The following is a 16,520-nucleotide window of genomic DNA, read 5'->3' as shown; positions in this document are numbered from 1 at the left end:
CACACTGGATTCCTGTCCCCGCTGTCCCGGCCGTTCCAGCCCCTTGCCCGGAGCTGAGCGTGGGGGACTCCTGGCCCTCACCCCCACAGGAGGGAGCCACGGTGGGGGCTGGACCAGGGTCAGGGCCTGACTCCTGGGGCTTCCTGGCCTCCCTCAGGACCTGCACCCCACTTCCTCTTCTTTCTGGTCCCTTTGCTCTGCCCCGGGCGCCAGACTAGACGGGTGTCTGGCCCTCTCGCTGCACTCCACCCGGATGAGAGGGGCACGAAAATCAGCAGTTGTCTCTGCGCCCGCCCCCCCGGTGTTTTACAAGGGTGACGTCTGCACCACTTTTTGTACAGAAACATTAAAAAACCAAGAACACCCCAGGGCTGACTTCTGTGAATCTGGGGCTGAACCTGGAGGATGAGGTGGCCCTGCCCCCTGCCAGGAGGAGGGAAAGACCCTCAGACTGGTTTTCATCCTTTTATTGAGGAAGAAAAAATATGGGATATTTTTGTTGGACAAGGCTCAAGGGCCGAGGCAGGTCCGAGTGCCCGAGGCCCACGCGGAGCTCAGAGGACGGGGTGGGAGGTCGGGAAGGGATGGGAGGGAAGGAGGAGATGTGGGCCGGGCAGCTGCACCTCCACCCCCTCACAGAGCCCCTGCCCCAGGGGCAGCCAGGCTGAGCCAGCAGGATCGCAGGCAGCCCTCCCGGGCCTCATCTTTCCCCTTTCCTCTGGCCCGGCTTGGGGAGGAGGGGCCGGCCAGGAAGGAAACAGGCCGCTCTGCCCCAGGGCAGGGTCAGGACCGGTGCAGGCAGGGCCCCCCCCCAACCCCCAATTTTTGCCTGCCTGCGCTGGAAACCCAGGTCCGGGGTGGAGGGGCAGAGCGTCTCCGCTCCCGTTCTCTCAGAGTGCCCGTCGAGGTGGGCGGCGGCCATTGTCTAGGCCCCTGCTAGGTCTCCTTGAGGACATTGATCTTGGCGCAGATCTTGAGGGCCGGGCCCAGCTTGATGTTCATGGCACTCATGAGGTGTTCCTCCTTGAGCAACAGCAGGGCCTGTCCGTCGATCTCCTGCGAGCGGAACTCCTCCGCGATCTCCTGGCAGCCTGCGGGCAGAAGGTGGCAGCAAGAGGGTGTCGACCTAAGGGTGGAGGGGAGCGGTGCTGTCCCCTTGCCCCGGGGGTCGTGACTGAGGCGATTCCTCAGGGTGGACATTCTGCACTCACCCCCTGGGAGTTCACCCGAGGCCCACCTACGAAGTGTGCTTTCGGCAGTGTCTGAATTACCAACCCTGGGCCACCACCCCTAGGCCCTCCCAGACTCTCTGTGCTCTGGAAAGGCCAGAGCAAACCTGGATGTCAAATGACAGACACTTAAGGTTAGAGGCCGTACTCCTCCCCTGAGCCACGCAGCCTGGATCATCCAACATCCCTGACTCTTCCTGACCCTAACCTGGGCCCAGCCCCTCATCCGGACCTCGTCTCCCAGCTGGGAGAGAGCAGGGTTCACGTCTGACCTTGTAAGGAAGCTATGAAGGCGAACACCTCCTCCACGCCCCAGCGGCTGGGGTTGCTGGACAGGAACACGGGATTGATGCCATGCAGCTCCGGCGTCGGGGGGGCCGTGCCGGTGCCACCCAGATCGCGCTCCCCGTGTCCGGTCCTGGTCGACAGGGGCCCGGGCGACGTCGGCGACAAGGCTTCGTCATAGCTGGAGTTGTCGGAGCCGCGGCTGGAGTCCTCCTGACCCTGGGAGGTCAGGGAGAGGTGTCAGGGACCCTGAGAGGTCGGGGAGAGGTGGCAGGGGCTGGGACCTTGGCCCAGGTGGTCCCGGGCCATGTGGCAAGGTGACTTGGGGCCTTTGGGTTGCCAACTCAATGGCTCCTCCTGGCCCCAAACCCATGGAGGGCAGTTTAGAGGGCAGGGCGCTAGGGACATGCCACGGGGAGGGGGTGGTCGACTACAGGGAGCTCATGGGGGCGGGGAAACGGCTCACCCGGTGGCGTTTGCCCTGGATCTTGGCCCGGGCGAGGTCCGAAGAGCCACGGCGGGGACCGCGCCGACGTACGCGGGCGTAGCCGGCCTCCTGGAACTCCTTCATCTTCTTCCGCTTCAGCCGGAACTGGTGGCTGCAGCTCACATTGTATCTGGGAGTTGGGGAAGCAGGAGCTATGGGATGTGTACGAAGGGGCAGCTGGGTGGGGAGGAGGGTCAGAGGAGGAGCTAGGGGATGTGTGGATAGGGCTGGCCGGGGGTGGGGAGGAAGGTCAGAGCAGGGGCTAGAGGATGTGTGTGGAGGAGTGGCTTGCGGGGGATGGGGGCAGTCAAAGCAAGGGCTGAGGGATGTGCTACGGGCGAAGGACGGGGAGGGTCAGAGGAAGGGGCAGGGGATGCGCCAGGATGGGTGGCTGGAAGGGAGGGGGAGGGCCAGGGCGCAAGGGGCAAGGGTTGGGGGTATAGGGTCAGAGTAGGGGTTGGGAGGGGAGTACCTCTTGGCACACGTCATGGAACAGAACCTCTTGGAGCCACGGAACTGGTCGGCTGGGGCGTAGTTCCCACAGTACTCACACTGGAGCAGATCCGCCGCTTTCTTATCCAGTTCTGGGGGAACGGGAGGATGGGAGAGGGTGGCACGAGCTCCCCCGGCCCCCCAGGACCGGGGAGAGAATTACCAGCCGCCACTGGGGAAGCACCAGGGTCTAGGCCTCCGAGCCCCCGCAGCCCCCAGCCTGCTTTCCTGTCAACCAACAGGCCAACTCCCAGAATTCCTTGCTCTTCCACCCACCCTCCAGGCTTCTCCGGAGCCGAATGGATCTGGTCCCAGGCCCGGATCTCACCTGGAGTCAGGTCTTCCCCGGCCAGGGGACCCCCAGACTGATTCTCGTTCGGCGCTGAAGAGACGTCCCCCTGCAGAGGCTTCTCGGTCTCTTTGAGCAGCTGGGAGCAGCTCACCTGCTCAGGGAGCACAGGGCAGTCAGCACAGCGCCATCCCCACCCTCAGCAGTCTCCGGTGTCTCCGTCCCGCCTCCCAAGAACGGCCTCGCGCCAGTTTCAGAGTTGTGGGGGTGGAAGCTGAGGGAGCTGGATCTGCTTCCCTCCTGGCAATCATTTCCCTCATCCCTGATCCTCCTCCTGCCCCACCCACTAGGAATGGCCTCCCCAAGCCTTGACCCCCGCTTCTCGCCGGGAACGGTCTCCCCAAGCCCCAACCCCTCCACCCCCCCCAGCTCCCAGGAACGGTCTCCCCAAGTCCTGACCTCCCCACCTCCCCTGCCCAGCTCCTGGGGAATGGTCTCCCGCAGGACCTCCTACCGGGAATGGCTCTGCCCCCTCCTGGATGACAAAGCCCTCGATGATGTGGGTCAGGATCTGAGGCTTCACAATGGCCTGCGGCGGCTTGGAATCTCCAGGCTGGCGCAACACCATGGCCAGCGTTGGGGGCGCAGCGGGTAGCGGAGCAGGCGGTGGGGCGGGCAGGTCACTGTGACTGGGGGCGGCCACAGCCCCCAGCTCAGCTTTCTCTGGAAGAACCATGGACGCTGGCCCCTTCTGCCCAAAAGTCCCACCCCTGGACCCATCCTGTGGCCCCTGGGGGTGGTCCCGCCCGTACCCCAGGGCCCTCGGGACAGGCATCTCACCGGGGAAGGTCCCCTTCTCCTCCATGGCCAGGGGACTCTGGGCCACAGGCGAGACCTTGCTGGGAAGCACGATGCCCGCGGGCACCACCGCCTCCTCCCGCTCGTCTTCCGCCTCAGCCTTGCGTTTGACCGCCAGGGTCTGCTGCTTGCCCTGTGGCCAGAGGAGGGGAAGCTGGGGATGGCAAGCGGAGCCCGCCGCCCCTCAGCCTGCCTGGAAATCCCTCCTGGCATTACCTTCCTACAGGCCCGGGCTCCCAAGTCCCAAAACAGCCCCGGCTGTGGGCACCCCCCGGGGCCAGCAGAGTGGGGTCCCAGCATCAAGGGCCCCTACTCTTTCCCCTGCAGCATCCTGCCAGCCCAGCAACGAATGGGAGTCGGGGTGGATTCTCAGGGTCCCTAAGTGCTGCCTGCAGAGGCTGGTGCTAAGCGCTCAATAAATACGATTGATTGATTGATTGACTGATTGATTGGTCAAGACCCATGGAAAAGGGGAGGGGAGTGGGCTCAGATCCCCAGGGAACCCAGCCCGTGCTTGGCTCAGTGGGGAGACCCCAAGCAACCGTCATGAGCAGGGAACGGGCAGGGGATGGGCCCTCCTCTCACCTGCAGTGGAACGGGCTGCATGTAGAAGGCGGCAGGCACCTGGGCGACGGCGGGCGGCGAGGAGGCAGCCGGGCCCTTCAGCACGTGCGCGGTCCCGGGCACGGGCACCACGTTCACGCCGGGAGCCGAGGCCCCGTCAACGGGGGGCCCGGAGCCCTGAGAGGAGGGCGGGGAGGGGCCTCCGGGCTGAACCGCCCCCGGCAGGCCCCGGACGGCGGGCACAGCCAGCTGAGCCATGCCCAGGGCCTGCGCCTGGGCCGTGCCCGGCGGGCGGCCGCCCAGCACCTGCACCGGGATGTGGGGCGGCGGTTGCTGGGCGGCTGCCATCTTGACCGGCCCTGGGGGAAGGGGTGCCTTAGACCCTCCAGGGGGTGTTGGCCTGGAGGCCCCGTCTGGGGGCTGGGTCTGCAGCATGGGCTGGACCACCAGGGTCTGGGCTGGCTGGGGTGGGGGCGGCGGGGCCGGCTGCGGGGGCGGCGGCTGCGCCAGCTGCAGGTGAGTAGCCGTGTGCAGCAGCTGCGACTGGCGGTGCTGGAACTGCTGCTGGTGGTGGATGGCGATCTGCTGCTGGATCACCACCTGCTTCTGTTGCAGGTGGATCTGCTGCTGCTGCTGGATCAGCGAGTGTGGCTGAATCTGCGTGTAGGTGGCTGCGGCGGGATCAGAGAGGCGAGGGAGAGGCCGTGGGCCACACTGTCCCAGAACCTTGGTCTCCACCAACTCCCTGGTGGCTCTGGGCCTCGGCTTCCCCAAACCCCCTGCCTGCCTTCCCAGGAGAGGCCCCGCGGGAGGCTCTGAGCCTCCCAGAGAGTGCTCTGACTCTCCACCGGGCCCCAGGCAGGGTCACGGGCTCCCCCACGAGCCGGTACGACAGAGTCCTGTCTCAACTCAGTCATGGCCCAGGGCTCCCCCTGCTCTCCCCCAGCCTCCCGGGATGGCGTGAGGGCACACGACCCGGGACAGATGAGGAGAACACTTGTCGCTGAGCCTCCGGTCGCCAGTCTGGGAGGCAGGAGGTGAGGAGCGGAGAAACCGAGGCTCCAACTCCTTACGGGCAGAAGCGTGGGGGGGGAGGGGCGGGGCAGCGTAGTGGGTCTCACCTGAGCTGATGAGGGTCTGCCCGGGAGCCGGTGCAGAGGTGCGGGTCAGGTTCATGCCGACGCTCTGGGGCCCGGTCCCCTCCGCCTCCGCCTTCTTGGTGGCCGCGCTCTCGGCCTCCGTCTGGCTGCCCTGGCTGACGGTCACCGCCTGGGCCGCGGGGAGCGGCTGCACCACGCCCGTGCCCTTCCGCGGGCAGCTTCCCCCCAGCCCCCCGGGACCCAGCGGGCCCGGGACCCCACTCCCGCCAGCAGCCCCCGGCCCTCCGGGTCCCCCGGTTCCTCCGGCCTGGCTGAGGTTCAGCGACTGGCCGGCTCCCCCGGAGGTGGCGTGGGCCACGGCCAGAGCCTGGGTGGAGGCCTGGGCCAGCCCCGAGGCTGGGGGGGCAGCGGTGGGAGGGGTCTTTTGGGTGGGGCCGGACATGGGGGCGCTGGGGGCCGAGGCCTGCTGGGTCCGGACCGCTAGGTTCTGTACCTGCAAGGCAGAAGGGCGGAAGGGTTGGGAAGGACAGACAGGCTGAAGAGCGAGGGGGGGTGGGGGGAGGAATGGAGTGGCGGAGGGAAGCAGGGTGGGGCATCTTGACACCCCCTCCGCCCCTTGGCTTAGCTCCCCAAATGCCACAGGTCTGGAGTGTTGGCTAGACCTCAGGGAAGCCCCTCTTGCTGTCAGGGGATGGGAGGTACCAGGGATCAGGCCAAAGCCAAGGCACCTTCCGGGTCGGCCACCCCATCAGCCCTTTGGTGCACGGGCATCAGTTGGTTCACTGGTGAGTTATGCAATGTCCGGCATCATTTACTGAGTGTCTGCTGAGGGCGGAGCATTTTACTGCGCTCCTCCCTGCTGGATGCTAGAAGGCATACATGGGAACAGCTGGTTGGTTCCTACCCTTGAGGAGCTTCTGCTTGTGGGACTCTATTCTCTGCTCCCTGGAGCTTGCGTGGAAACTGTATCTAGTTCTCCCCAGCCACCCAATCTCCCCCCCACCCGCCCACCCCCGATGGTGCAGACCATACTGTAAGGCTGCCCGTCAGGCTGGGGGAGGGAGGGGAGGGGAGGGGAATGTGGTCACTGGCCTGGTCCGTGTCAGCATGGACCCCAGGAGACGGGGCCGGAGGCACCTCCTGCTGAACGGCGGCCACGGCCCCGTTGGGCATCAGGATGAGCTGGGAGGCCAGGGGGACGTTCCGGCCCAGGGTCCGGTTCACCTGCAGAAGGCTCCCCAGCTGAGGCTGGCCAAGGAGGGAGGGGCGGGAACGGAGGCGAGTGGAAGGGGAGGGGCAGGGTAGGATGGGGAATCAAAGATAACAAACCCAGTCATGTCAGAGGCACCGGAACGGCAGCAGAAGGGTAGGGGTGAAAGGGTGGGGAGCGGAGGCCTGGGACAGCAGAGGCCGGGGGGCAGCGGAGACTGGGACCTGCAACCACTTCCACCAGAGCCCTTCCCAGGAGACCAGAGACGCATGGGGACGCGAGCGGAGCAATGAGGGCGTGGGCCGAGCGAGGAGGTGAGGCAGGAGCCGAGTATCAAACGGTGGTGGGGGTGGCTTTTAGTGCTGCTGGCGGATGAGGACTGAGGGGAACCCAAAGGTTCCCAACCCGGGGGGCCGCATCCTGCCAGCTGGAAGTGTACACTCCGCTGGCCCTGGTGGCTCGGCCCCAGGCCGGGAAGTAAATCAGCACCTGCCCACTTGGAAAGCACCCCAAAGGGAACGGGCACACAGCGGGCACCAGCACGGCCCGGGGCGGCCTGTCCGGCTCACTCTCACCCCCCGTTATGGGTTAGGCGGGGGCTGGGGAGGGTCGAGGGGCAGGGGGGCCGGATTCCAGGCTTACCCGTAGGTACATCTGGGCCTGGGTCTGGTTGAGTGGGGGCGAAGACGGGTTTCCCAGCAGCACGGACTGGGTCAGGGTGGTGGCACTGGGAGAGCTGACGCTTTGGGATCGGCTGATGAGCTGGGCGGCCGACGTGGTGGCCAGATTGATCTGTGCCGGGCAGAAAGACCAAGGCTCAAATAGCACAGGACCCCCACCCTGCCCCCAAGGACCCCCAAGGCAGCTGGCCGTGGCAGGGGCAGGGCTGGCCAGGGACGGGGCAGAGGCTGGAAAGGGGGGAGGGCTGGGCAGGGGCGGGACAGAAATGGGGATGGGGGCAGGACAGAAACGCAGGTGGAGATGGGGCTGGCCAAGGGCAGGGCTGGGGGTGGAGCTGGCCAGGGAGGGTGGTCATGTCTGTGTATGAGCCCCGCCCCAACAGTGGACTAGGAACCACCACTTATCCTCAGGACTCGGGGCACGGCTTCCCTGGCAGCTGGCACAGGGCTGGCTCACCCATTAGCCCCAGCCAGGGCTCCAGCCTCCTCTCAGCCTGTGCCGAACTCTCTCCCCAGCCCAGGGCTGCTCCAAGACCACCCCCACCCCTTGAGGAACCTGTGTCTTCTCCCCTGCAGGTGAACCAGACAGCCTCCCAGCCAAGAAGAAGCCCTCTGCTCCTCCCCCCCGCAGAAGCAGCCCCTTGAGCCCCCCGCCCCTGGTGTTGGCCCTGGTTGGGCTCTCCCAAGGACCAGCGGACTGGCCGGTACTCACCGAAGCCTGCGTGGTGGGGGTCTGCTGGGGAGGGTTGGGGGAGCTGGCTTGCCGACTGGCAGCAATTGTGGCCTATGGGGAGGGGCAGGGGGCGGGGAAGAGACGCTCAGTAGACTGACCCAGCCCCTCCCCCCCCCCCACCACACACACACTCAGTTCACAGTGGGAAGCAGGTAGCTAGATTTTAGGATGACGAGCACAGCTCTTTCCCTCTCTCTGAGCCCTTTTCTGAGGCCCCGAGAGCTCCTTCTCTCCCAGGACAGCCAAGGGGTGGGCATGCCGCTCCCCCACTTAGCAGGTGGGGAAACTGAGGCTCTGAAGAAGAGTGTTTCCTTCAGTCAATGGGTGAGTCACTGATAGGAACAGACCCCAGTCCCCTGCCCCGCCCCCTCCATCCCTGCCCACCCACAAGCCCTGAGGGCTGGGCCTCCTGGGGGAGGGGCCTGCCATCCCCTCCCTCAGGGGCCAGCTGGGTATCTCTCTTTCTCTTTCTGTCTCGCTTTCTTGTGTTCTCTCTCTCTCTCTCTCTCTCTCTTTCTCTCTCTCTCTCTCCCTCCCTCCCTCCCTCCCTCTCTCTCTCTCACCTGCTGGACAGCAGCCAGGCTGTGGAGCTGGGCATTGCTGAGCTGCTGCTGCAGCATGAACTGGTGGAAGTACTGGGCTGCATTGGGCTGCCGCTGCAGGGCTTGAAGAGCCTGGGGACAAAGGTCACTTGGAGTGTCTCACGGGGACCCTGTATTCCATGCCCCTCAGCCTGAAGCCCCCACACTATGCCCCACGGCCCTGTACCCCCCACCCCCCACCCTGAGCCTCCCGTCCCCTGCTGGGCCAGGAGTTCTAGCAAAGTCTGAAGGGAGAGGACAGGGAGGATGAATCAGAGACCAGCACAACTGGGATGGGGTGGGGAATGGGGAAAAGGCCCAGGGGAAAAGGTCGGGGGCTGAGGCTGGAAACAGAGGATGGTGGGGAAGATCCAGGTGAAAGGGTGAGGAATGGGGGGGGGGGACCACGGATCCGGAGGAAGGCCTAGGTGACAGGAGAGCGCTGGGGGAAACCATGGATGGGGGAAGGCCCAGGTGACAGGGAGAGGACTGAGGGCAGAGCCATGGAAAGGGAGGAGGGCCCAGATGACAGGGAAAGAACTGCTCTGGAGGGACTGTGGATTGGTGGCAGGGTGGAGGAATACCATGGACTGAGGGAAGCTGCAAGAGAAAGGGCCGGGTACGGTCGGAAGGCCCAGGAGACAGGGTGGTGGCACAATGAAAGGGCCTGGGGCAGTGATAAGGGGTGAAGCTTTTTGAGCCCTGGAACCCTAAGAGGAGAATCGGGTGGAAGCGTGGCCTAGAGGGGCTGGTGCCACTTGGTCGGATGCTGAAGGGCGGGAGAGGCCTGTGTGGGGCCACCGTTTGGGGAGGTGATCCCGATGACTCCACTCCTCCAGACATCCCCAGAACCTCCCCAGCCCGACTTCCGTGACCCCATCCATCCCCCCGCCCCCTGCAGCCCCTCCCCAGGCCCCCCACCAGGCTCCCCGCCAAGCCCACCACTCTGTGGCCCCCTCACCTGCACCGCCTGACGCTCATACAGCGACATCTGGGCGATCTGGGGGCGGGAGGAGCCCCCAGAACCGGAAGCCCCGGGGGTGGGGCTGGAGTTTGGTTCACTCTCCGTCTCCATGACCCCACCGAGGCCTCTCCTGGTGCCCAGATCGGGGCCTGGATGGATGTGTCAGCTGTGGGGAGAGGCAGATGCGTGAGTTTGTCCCCCCTGCCGCAGGCTCCCAAAGTGGCCTGACCCCACACCCTTCCCTGGGCTCGGCTCGGACTCCGTCCCTCAACCGGCCTGGACCATGGGCCAGGTGCTTTGCTGGGTGAATGATGCAGGTGGGAGGGGGCGGTGGGAGCAGCCGGGGACTCAGGGTCTGGCCTGGCCTATGGGGGCTGTAGTTAAAGAAGAATAGTGATGCAGAGCAGAGGAAGAATTGTCCTGTCTGCCCAGGTCACCGGATCAAGCTTTTTAGAAAGAAATGCACCGGTTGAAGCGGGCAGTCTGCTGAGAGGTAGAAGAGGCCAAAGGGGGACTACTCCCTCAGGAGGAGGGGAGAGGACAAGGAGAGGCCACCCTAATGGAAGGAGAGGACTGATATGAACCAGAATCAAACCAGGAACACACACACATGCACACACACGAACGGGTGCGCATGTCCCAGCTCTCTGGTTCCTATGCGGAAGCCCCAGGCTATGGCGTGCCTGGTCTGATTGCCCAGGGCCCCTTGTTGGCCTTCCAGCTCAGGGGCAGTGACAACCCTGGAACCAACCTGGCCCTGATGAACCACAGCAAACAAGGCCCAAAGCCAGCTGAGTCTCAAGGAGAAGACAAGGCGGATTGACCTGCACCCACCCCAACCTTGCCCGCAGGCCTGCCCCGGAGCCAGGCCGGACCCTCTGGACTGGGGCCTAGAAAGCAGAGAATCCCAGAAGTCAATAAGTCAAGCAAGGACAACCCCAAGCCCTGAGCCCCGGCCCCCTCACCGTCCCTACCCGCTGCAACCTCAGGACCCTGCCCGGGGCTGGGCTGGATCGCTCCCCTCCCTCCCAACTGGACCAACCTCCGGTATCAGAGTGGGAGACTGAGGCACCAAGAGAGAGAATAATAATAATAATAATAATAATAATAATAATGATGGCATTTGTTAAGCGCTTACTATGTGCAAAGCACAGTTCTAAGCGCTGGGGGGGATACAAGATCATCAGGTTGTCCCACGTGGGGCTCACAGCCTTCATCCCCATTTTACAGATGAGGTAACTGAGGCTCAGAGAAGTTAAGTGACTTGCCCAAAGTCACACAGCAGACATGTGGCAGAGCCAGGATTAGAACTCATGACCCAGATCTGACTCCCAAGCCCAAGCTCTTTCCACTGAGCCACGCTGCTCTCTGTAGCCCACTGATCTTGAATTCATTCATTCATTCATTCAATCGTATTTATTGAGCGCTTACTGTGTGCAGAGCACTGTACTAAGCGCTTGGGAAGTACAAGTTGGCAACATATAGAGACGATACTTACCCAACAGTGGGCTCACAGCCCACTGGTCTTGCTCTAGTGAGGGAGGAGGTCAGAACCTGAGGGGGTGGACCATTAGATTTTAACCCCTTAGAGGGAGGGACCAACTGTGTTGTCCACTGTGGGGACCACTGCATGAAGCTGAGAGAGTTCATTCATTCAATCGTATTTACTGAGCGCTTATTGTGTGCAGAACACTGTACTAAGCACTTGGGAAGTACAAGTCGGCAACATATAGAGACGGTCCCTACCCAACAAAGGGCTGAGAGTTGAAATGGCTGGTCCACGGTCATTTTAAGCACTTGGTAATAATAATAATAATGGCATTTGTTTAGCGCTTACTATGTGCAAAGCACTGTTCTAAGCGCTTAGTACAGTGCTCTGCACACAGTAAGTGCTCAATAAATGATTGATGATTTTCCTCTTGGGTAAAATGGGGGTGCAACCCTAGTGCTGCCGTTCCTCCCAGGGGTGCTGTACGGCCAAGTGGGTGAGGGCTGCAGAGCGGGGTGTCCCGGAACATTCCTGGGCTGTACAAGGGGAAACCCAGGAGCAGCAAACGGGAGTCACGGGCACTCTCGACCTTCGGGCCCTAGAGCCATCCAAAAGGGGTCCGGAAATAGTGGTGGGGCCACGAATCAAGGTAGGAGGGGACAGAGTCAGGCGGGTGGAGAAGGGGGACGGCTGGACACGGGAAGAAGGAAACAACTGGTGACAGGTCTGCAGGGAGCTAAGGATGGAGTAGGGAGTCGGGAAGGTTGAACAGGGAGAGAGAGAAGGGGGGCAGAGGGGGATGGGGAGAGAGGGAGAGACAAGGAGCCGGGTGGGGAAGGAGAAGAGGTCAGGGGGCTAAGCAGGGAAGAAGGAAAGATGACACGGGGAGCTGAGCGGGAAAGGAGGAAGGGAGAAGAGTGTAAGGGAATGAGGGAGGAGGGTACAGGGAGGTGGATGGGGAAGAGGGAGGGAAGAAGGCAGAGGGGCAAGGAAGAGAGGGAAGAAGGCACAGGGGGCAAGGAGGGATGGGAGGAGGGCACAAGGGCACGGAAGAGAGGGAAGAAGGCACAGGGGGCAAGGAGGGATGGGAGGAGGGCACAAGGGGCAAGGAGGGGAGGAAGGAGGGAGAAAGGGTCCGGGCGGGGAAGGAGAAAGGCTCAAGGATCCCGGCGGGGAGGGCAGGGGGAGGGGGCAGGGTGAAGGGGAAAAAGAAGCCGGGGAGGGGTGGGAGAAGGGGGCAGAGAGGCGAAGCAGGAGGGAGCAAGAGGCCGGGCGAGGAAAGAGGCGGGGGCGGAAAGGGGAGGGAGGGAGGAGGATGTAGGGGGCAGGGCGACGAGGGAGCCGGGGACAGAGGGCAGGGTGGCGAGCCAGGAGAGCACGGGGGGCACGGCCGCCAACGGGGACGCCGCCGCCCCCGCCCCCGCCCCCGCCGCAGGTAGAGGGGCGATGGGGGGCGGTTGGCGCGGCAGAGGGACAAGCAAAGTGCGGCGGCCCCGCGGCGGACGGAGCTGAGCCCCCAGGGATCCGGCCCCCCGGCCGCCCGGCCCCGCCCCCATCCCTTCTCGCCCCGCTCACCGTCCTGGTCCCGAACCGGGGGCTCCGCGGCATGGGCCGGGGCCGGGGGGCCGGGGGGCCGGGGGGCCGGAGCCGGGGGGCCGGAGCCGGGGGGCCGGAGGGTCTCCTCGCCCTTCCCCGGGCCCCGCCTCCGCTCCGGCGATGGGCCTGACGCTGGCGGCGGACGGGGACGGACCCGGGGCTCGGTGGGCCGGGGCCGGGGGCGCGGGCCGAGGCTCGGCGGGCCGGGGCCGGGGCCGGGGCCGGGGCCGGGGGGCCGGGGGCGCGGGCCGAGGCTCGGTGGGCCGGGAGCTCGGTGGGCTGGGGGGGGCTGGGGGGGTCCGGGGGTTCCGGGCCTTGGGGCCCCTCCCGGCCTGTCACTTCCTGGCGGGAGGAGGGGGGCAGCGGGGCGGGGGGCTGCGCCGGGGCTGAGGAGGGGGCTGGCGGCGGCGGCGGGGGGGGGAGGGGGGGAGAGATGCTTCCGGGGCAGCCGGCCCCGCCCCCCTCGCATCCGGCCCGGACCCGTTGCCGTGGCGACGCCGCCTCGGGCCTCCCTCCCCTCCTCCTCCTCCCCTCCTCCTCCCCTCGTCGCCCGGCTGGGCCTGCCCGAGCGCCGCCCCCCGGGGGCTCGGCAGGCGGGGGGAGAGAGAGCCCGGGGAAGGGCAAGGGGCGGGGGGGACCGCGACGGCTGGGGGAGAGAGAGGTGGCCGTGTGGCCGGAGCCAGTGCAGGGACCCGGGGAGACGGGGGACGGGGCCCGGGGGGACGGACGGGGTCCGGGGGGACGGGCGGGGTCCGGGGCTGCAAGGCAGGCAGGGAGGGCGGCTCCAACCGATGGACTGCGCGGCCTCTGGGCGGCAACTGACCCTGTGGTTTCGCATTTATATGTATGTAAAGACGAGAAGCATTGTGGCTTAGTGGATAGAGCCCGGGCTTTGCAGTCAGAGGTCACCGGTTCAAATTCCGACTCCGCCGACTGTCAGCTGTATGACTTTGGGCAAGTCACTTCAATCAATCGTATTTGTTGAGCGCTTACTGTGTGCAGAGCACTGTACTAAGCGCTTGGGAAGTACAAGTTGGCAACATCTAGAGACGGTCCCTACCCAACAGTCGGCTCACAGTCTAGAAGGGGGAGACAGAGAACAAAACCAAACATATTAACAAAATAAAATGAATAGATATGTACAAGGAAAATAAATAAATAGAGCAATAAATATGTACAAACATATAGACATATATACAGTATATATATGAAATATATATATATATATATATATATATATATATACACACTTCTCTGCGCCTCAGCTACCTCATCTGGAAAATGGGGATGAAGACTGTGAGCCCCATGTGGGACAACCTGATCACCTTGCAACCTCCCCAGCGCTTAGAACAGTATTTTGCACATAGTAAGTACTTAACAAATACCATCATTATTATTATTATTATTATATTTATATGTCCACCCTCTATAATAATAATAATGGCATTTGTTAAGCACTTACTATGTGCAAAGCACTGTTCTAAGCGCTGGAGAGATTACAAAGTGATCAGGTTGTCCCACGGGGGGGCGCTCAAAGGCCTCATCCCCATTTTACAGATGAGGTAACTGAGGCCCAGAGAAGTGAAGTGACTTGCCCAAAGTCATACAGCTGACAATTGGCGGAGCGGGGCTTTGAACCAGTGACCTCTGACCCCAAAGCCCATGCTCTTTCTACTGAGCCATGCTGTGAGCCCCCCATGGGATAACCTCCTCACCTTGTAACCTCCCCAGTGCTTAGAACAGTGCTTTGCACATAGTAAGTACTTAACAAATACCATCATTATTATTATTACATTTATATGCCCATATACACATTGTTGTACTGTACTCTCCCAAGCGCTTAAGTACAGTGCTCTGCATACAGTAACGGCTCAATAAATATGATTGAATGAATGAATGCTTCCGCCAATTGTCTGCTCTATGACCCTGGGCAAGTCACTTCACTTCTCTGTGCCTCAGTTACCTCATCTGTAAAATGGGGACTAAGACAGAGCCCTATATGGGACAGGGACGGTGTCCAACTTGATTTGCTTGTATCCACCCCAGTGCTTAGTACAATACCTGGCACGTAGTAAGGGCTTAACAAATACCATCGTTATTATGCTGCTTCCTTGCTGTCACCCTTCTGAGCATACTGCTTCACTCATTTCACTTGAGCATGCATTTTTGCTGACATTTGTTGTTCAATAGCTGTTTCTAGGTTTTCCCTCCTTTTCCCATTGCAGTGTTCACTTCCTGTCTCCCCGCTGGGACTGCAGCCTCCTAGAGAGCAGAGACCTCATCTTCTTTCTGTATTGTAGCCTTTAAACGTTGAAATTTGGTAACAAAATTAAAAGGAGCAGCATGAACTAATGGAAAAAGCATGGGCCTAGAAATCCAGGGATTTGGGCTCTATTCCCCGCTCAGTCACTTGCCTGCATGTGACATTGCCAAGTCACTGAATTTCTCTATGCCTAAATTTCCTCATGTGTAAAATGGAGATTCAATACCTGTTCTCCCTCCCCTTTAGACTGTGAGCCCCATGTGGGCCAGGGACTGTGTCCAACCTAATTATCTTGTATCTACCCCCTGCATTTAGTACAGTGCTTGGCACATAGTAAGTGCTTTGCAAATGCCATTATTAGTAAAGAAAAAGAACTGGCTTTTATCATCTGAGCAAAGCAGGATCTCGTGGAGTCCTCTTTGATCCTCTTCCCATTCCCATCTGAGTGAAGCAGACCCCACCCTGGGGAATGGGGGAACTCGGAAAAATGAACTATGCCAGATCTAGGTCCTGTTCCCCACGTCATCCCGTGCTTCCCTGCCTTCCCCTTGCCCTAGTTGTGGTCCCGACAGCCTCACCCTGCACCGATTGGTCTTGGGCTGTCTCACTCAGTCATTCATTCATTCATTCAATCGTATTTATTGAGCGCTTACTGTGTGCTGAGCACTGTACTCCGTAGCCCCAAAGATTCAATTCCTGCACGGTAAGGTCTCCTTATGACCTCCCCCCGGGGTCATTCAGTCTAGTTAGTCAAGGTCGTGATGCGCCACGGCCTTCTCCTTTTTCTCTTACGCACTCCATTCCCCCACTCAAACCCTTATTCAGATGAGCCTAAAATCAATCTCTCTCTCTCTCTCTCTCTCTCTCTCTCTCTCTCTCTCTCTCTCTGTCTGTCTCTCTCTCTCTGTCTCTCTCTCTCTCTCTCTCTCTCTCTCTCTCTCTCTCTCTCGACAGGGGGCGGCTGAGCCCAGAAAATCTGGTCCTCCCTCGCCCCGACTCCACGGCGGCAAGTAGCGCTGCCTCCCTCAGGCACGGGGCTTTCCCTCGCCCACCGGCCGTGCTCGGTTTGTCTTCTCCTCCTCCAACTCCAGTTCCCGTGCCTCGAGGGCCAGGGCACGGGGGGGCTGCAGTCAACTCCTCGCCGGCCACGCTGGACTCGAGAAAGACCAGGAGGAGGCCGCGGGGATAAGACCGAGGGGAGAAAGGACTGCTGCCTTCGACACTGTGGACCACCCCCTTCTCCTCCACACACTATCTGACCTTGACTTCACAGACTCCGTCCTCTCCTGGTTCTCCTCTTATCTCTCCGGTCGTTCATTCTCAGTCTCTTTTGCAGGCTCCTCCTCCCCCTCCCATCCCCTTACTGTGGGGGTTCCCCAAGGTTCTGTGCTTGGTCCCCTTCTGTTCTCAATCTAAACGCACTCCCTTGGTGACCTCATTCACTCCCACAGCTTCAACTATCATCTCTACGCTGATGACACCCAGATCCACATCTCTGCCCCTGCTCTCTCCCCCTCTCTCCAGGCTCGCATCTCCTCCTGCCTTCAGGACATCTCCATCTGGATGTCTGGCCACCACCTAAAACTCAACATGTCCAAGACTGAACTCCTTGTCTTCCCTCCCAAACCCTGCCCTCTCCCTGACTTTCCCATCTCTGTTAATGGCACTACCATCCTTCCCGTCTCACAAGCCCGCAACCT

General features: G+C 62.1%; 1 protein-coding gene across 1 annotated transcript; it reads right to left on the bottom strand.

The window, feature by feature from the left end:
- Nucleotides 1-452: 452 nt before the first annotated feature.
- On the bottom strand, nucleotides 453-12,576 carry PHC1 (polyhomeotic homolog 1). Its single transcript, XM_038768008.1, has 15 exons — nucleotides 12,537-12,576; nucleotides 9,470-9,638; nucleotides 8,491-8,601; nucleotides 7,907-7,978; nucleotides 7,157-7,306; nucleotides 6,397-6,552; nucleotides 5,326-5,797; nucleotides 4,226-4,875; nucleotides 3,623-3,773; nucleotides 3,297-3,505; nucleotides 2,822-2,936; nucleotides 2,474-2,585; nucleotides 1,981-2,131; nucleotides 1,502-1,733; nucleotides 453-1,091 (listed from the first exon to the last, which is right to left on the bottom strand). The coding sequence occupies exons 2-15, from the start codon at nucleotides 9,581-9,583 to the stop codon at nucleotides 937-939; spliced, it is 2,850 nt and encodes a 949-aa protein (XP_038623936.1). The 5' UTR covers nucleotides 9,584-9,638; nucleotides 12,537-12,576; the 3' UTR covers nucleotides 453-936.
- Between the last annotated feature and the right edge of the window lie 3,944 nt (nucleotides 12,577-16,520).

Source organism: Tachyglossus aculeatus, chromosome 27, assembly GCF_015852505.1.
Source record: "Tachyglossus aculeatus isolate mTacAcu1 chromosome 27, mTacAcu1.pri, whole genome shotgun sequence".
NCBI classification, from domain to species: domain Eukaryota; kingdom Metazoa; phylum Chordata; class Mammalia; order Monotremata; family Tachyglossidae; genus Tachyglossus; species Tachyglossus aculeatus.
The sequence above is the reverse complement of the archived record's forward strand: the minus strand, read 5'-3'. Positions and strand labels throughout refer to the sequence as shown.

Bases quoted from the DNA above. Each gene is read 5' to 3' on its own strand.
- PHC1 (XM_038768008.1), bottom strand. From the start codon at position 9,583: ATGGAGACGGAGAGTGAACCAAACTCCAGCCCCACCCCCGGGGCTTCC. The intron at 7,979-8,490 runs GTGAGAGAGAGA...CCCTCCCCATAG, and splicing joins GCCTGGCTGCTGTCCAGCAG to GCCACAATTGCTGCCAGTCG. The intron at 4,876-5,325 runs GTGAGACCCACT...ATCCCGCCGCAG, and splicing joins GCAGACCCTCATCAGCTCAG to CCACCTACACGCAGATTCAG.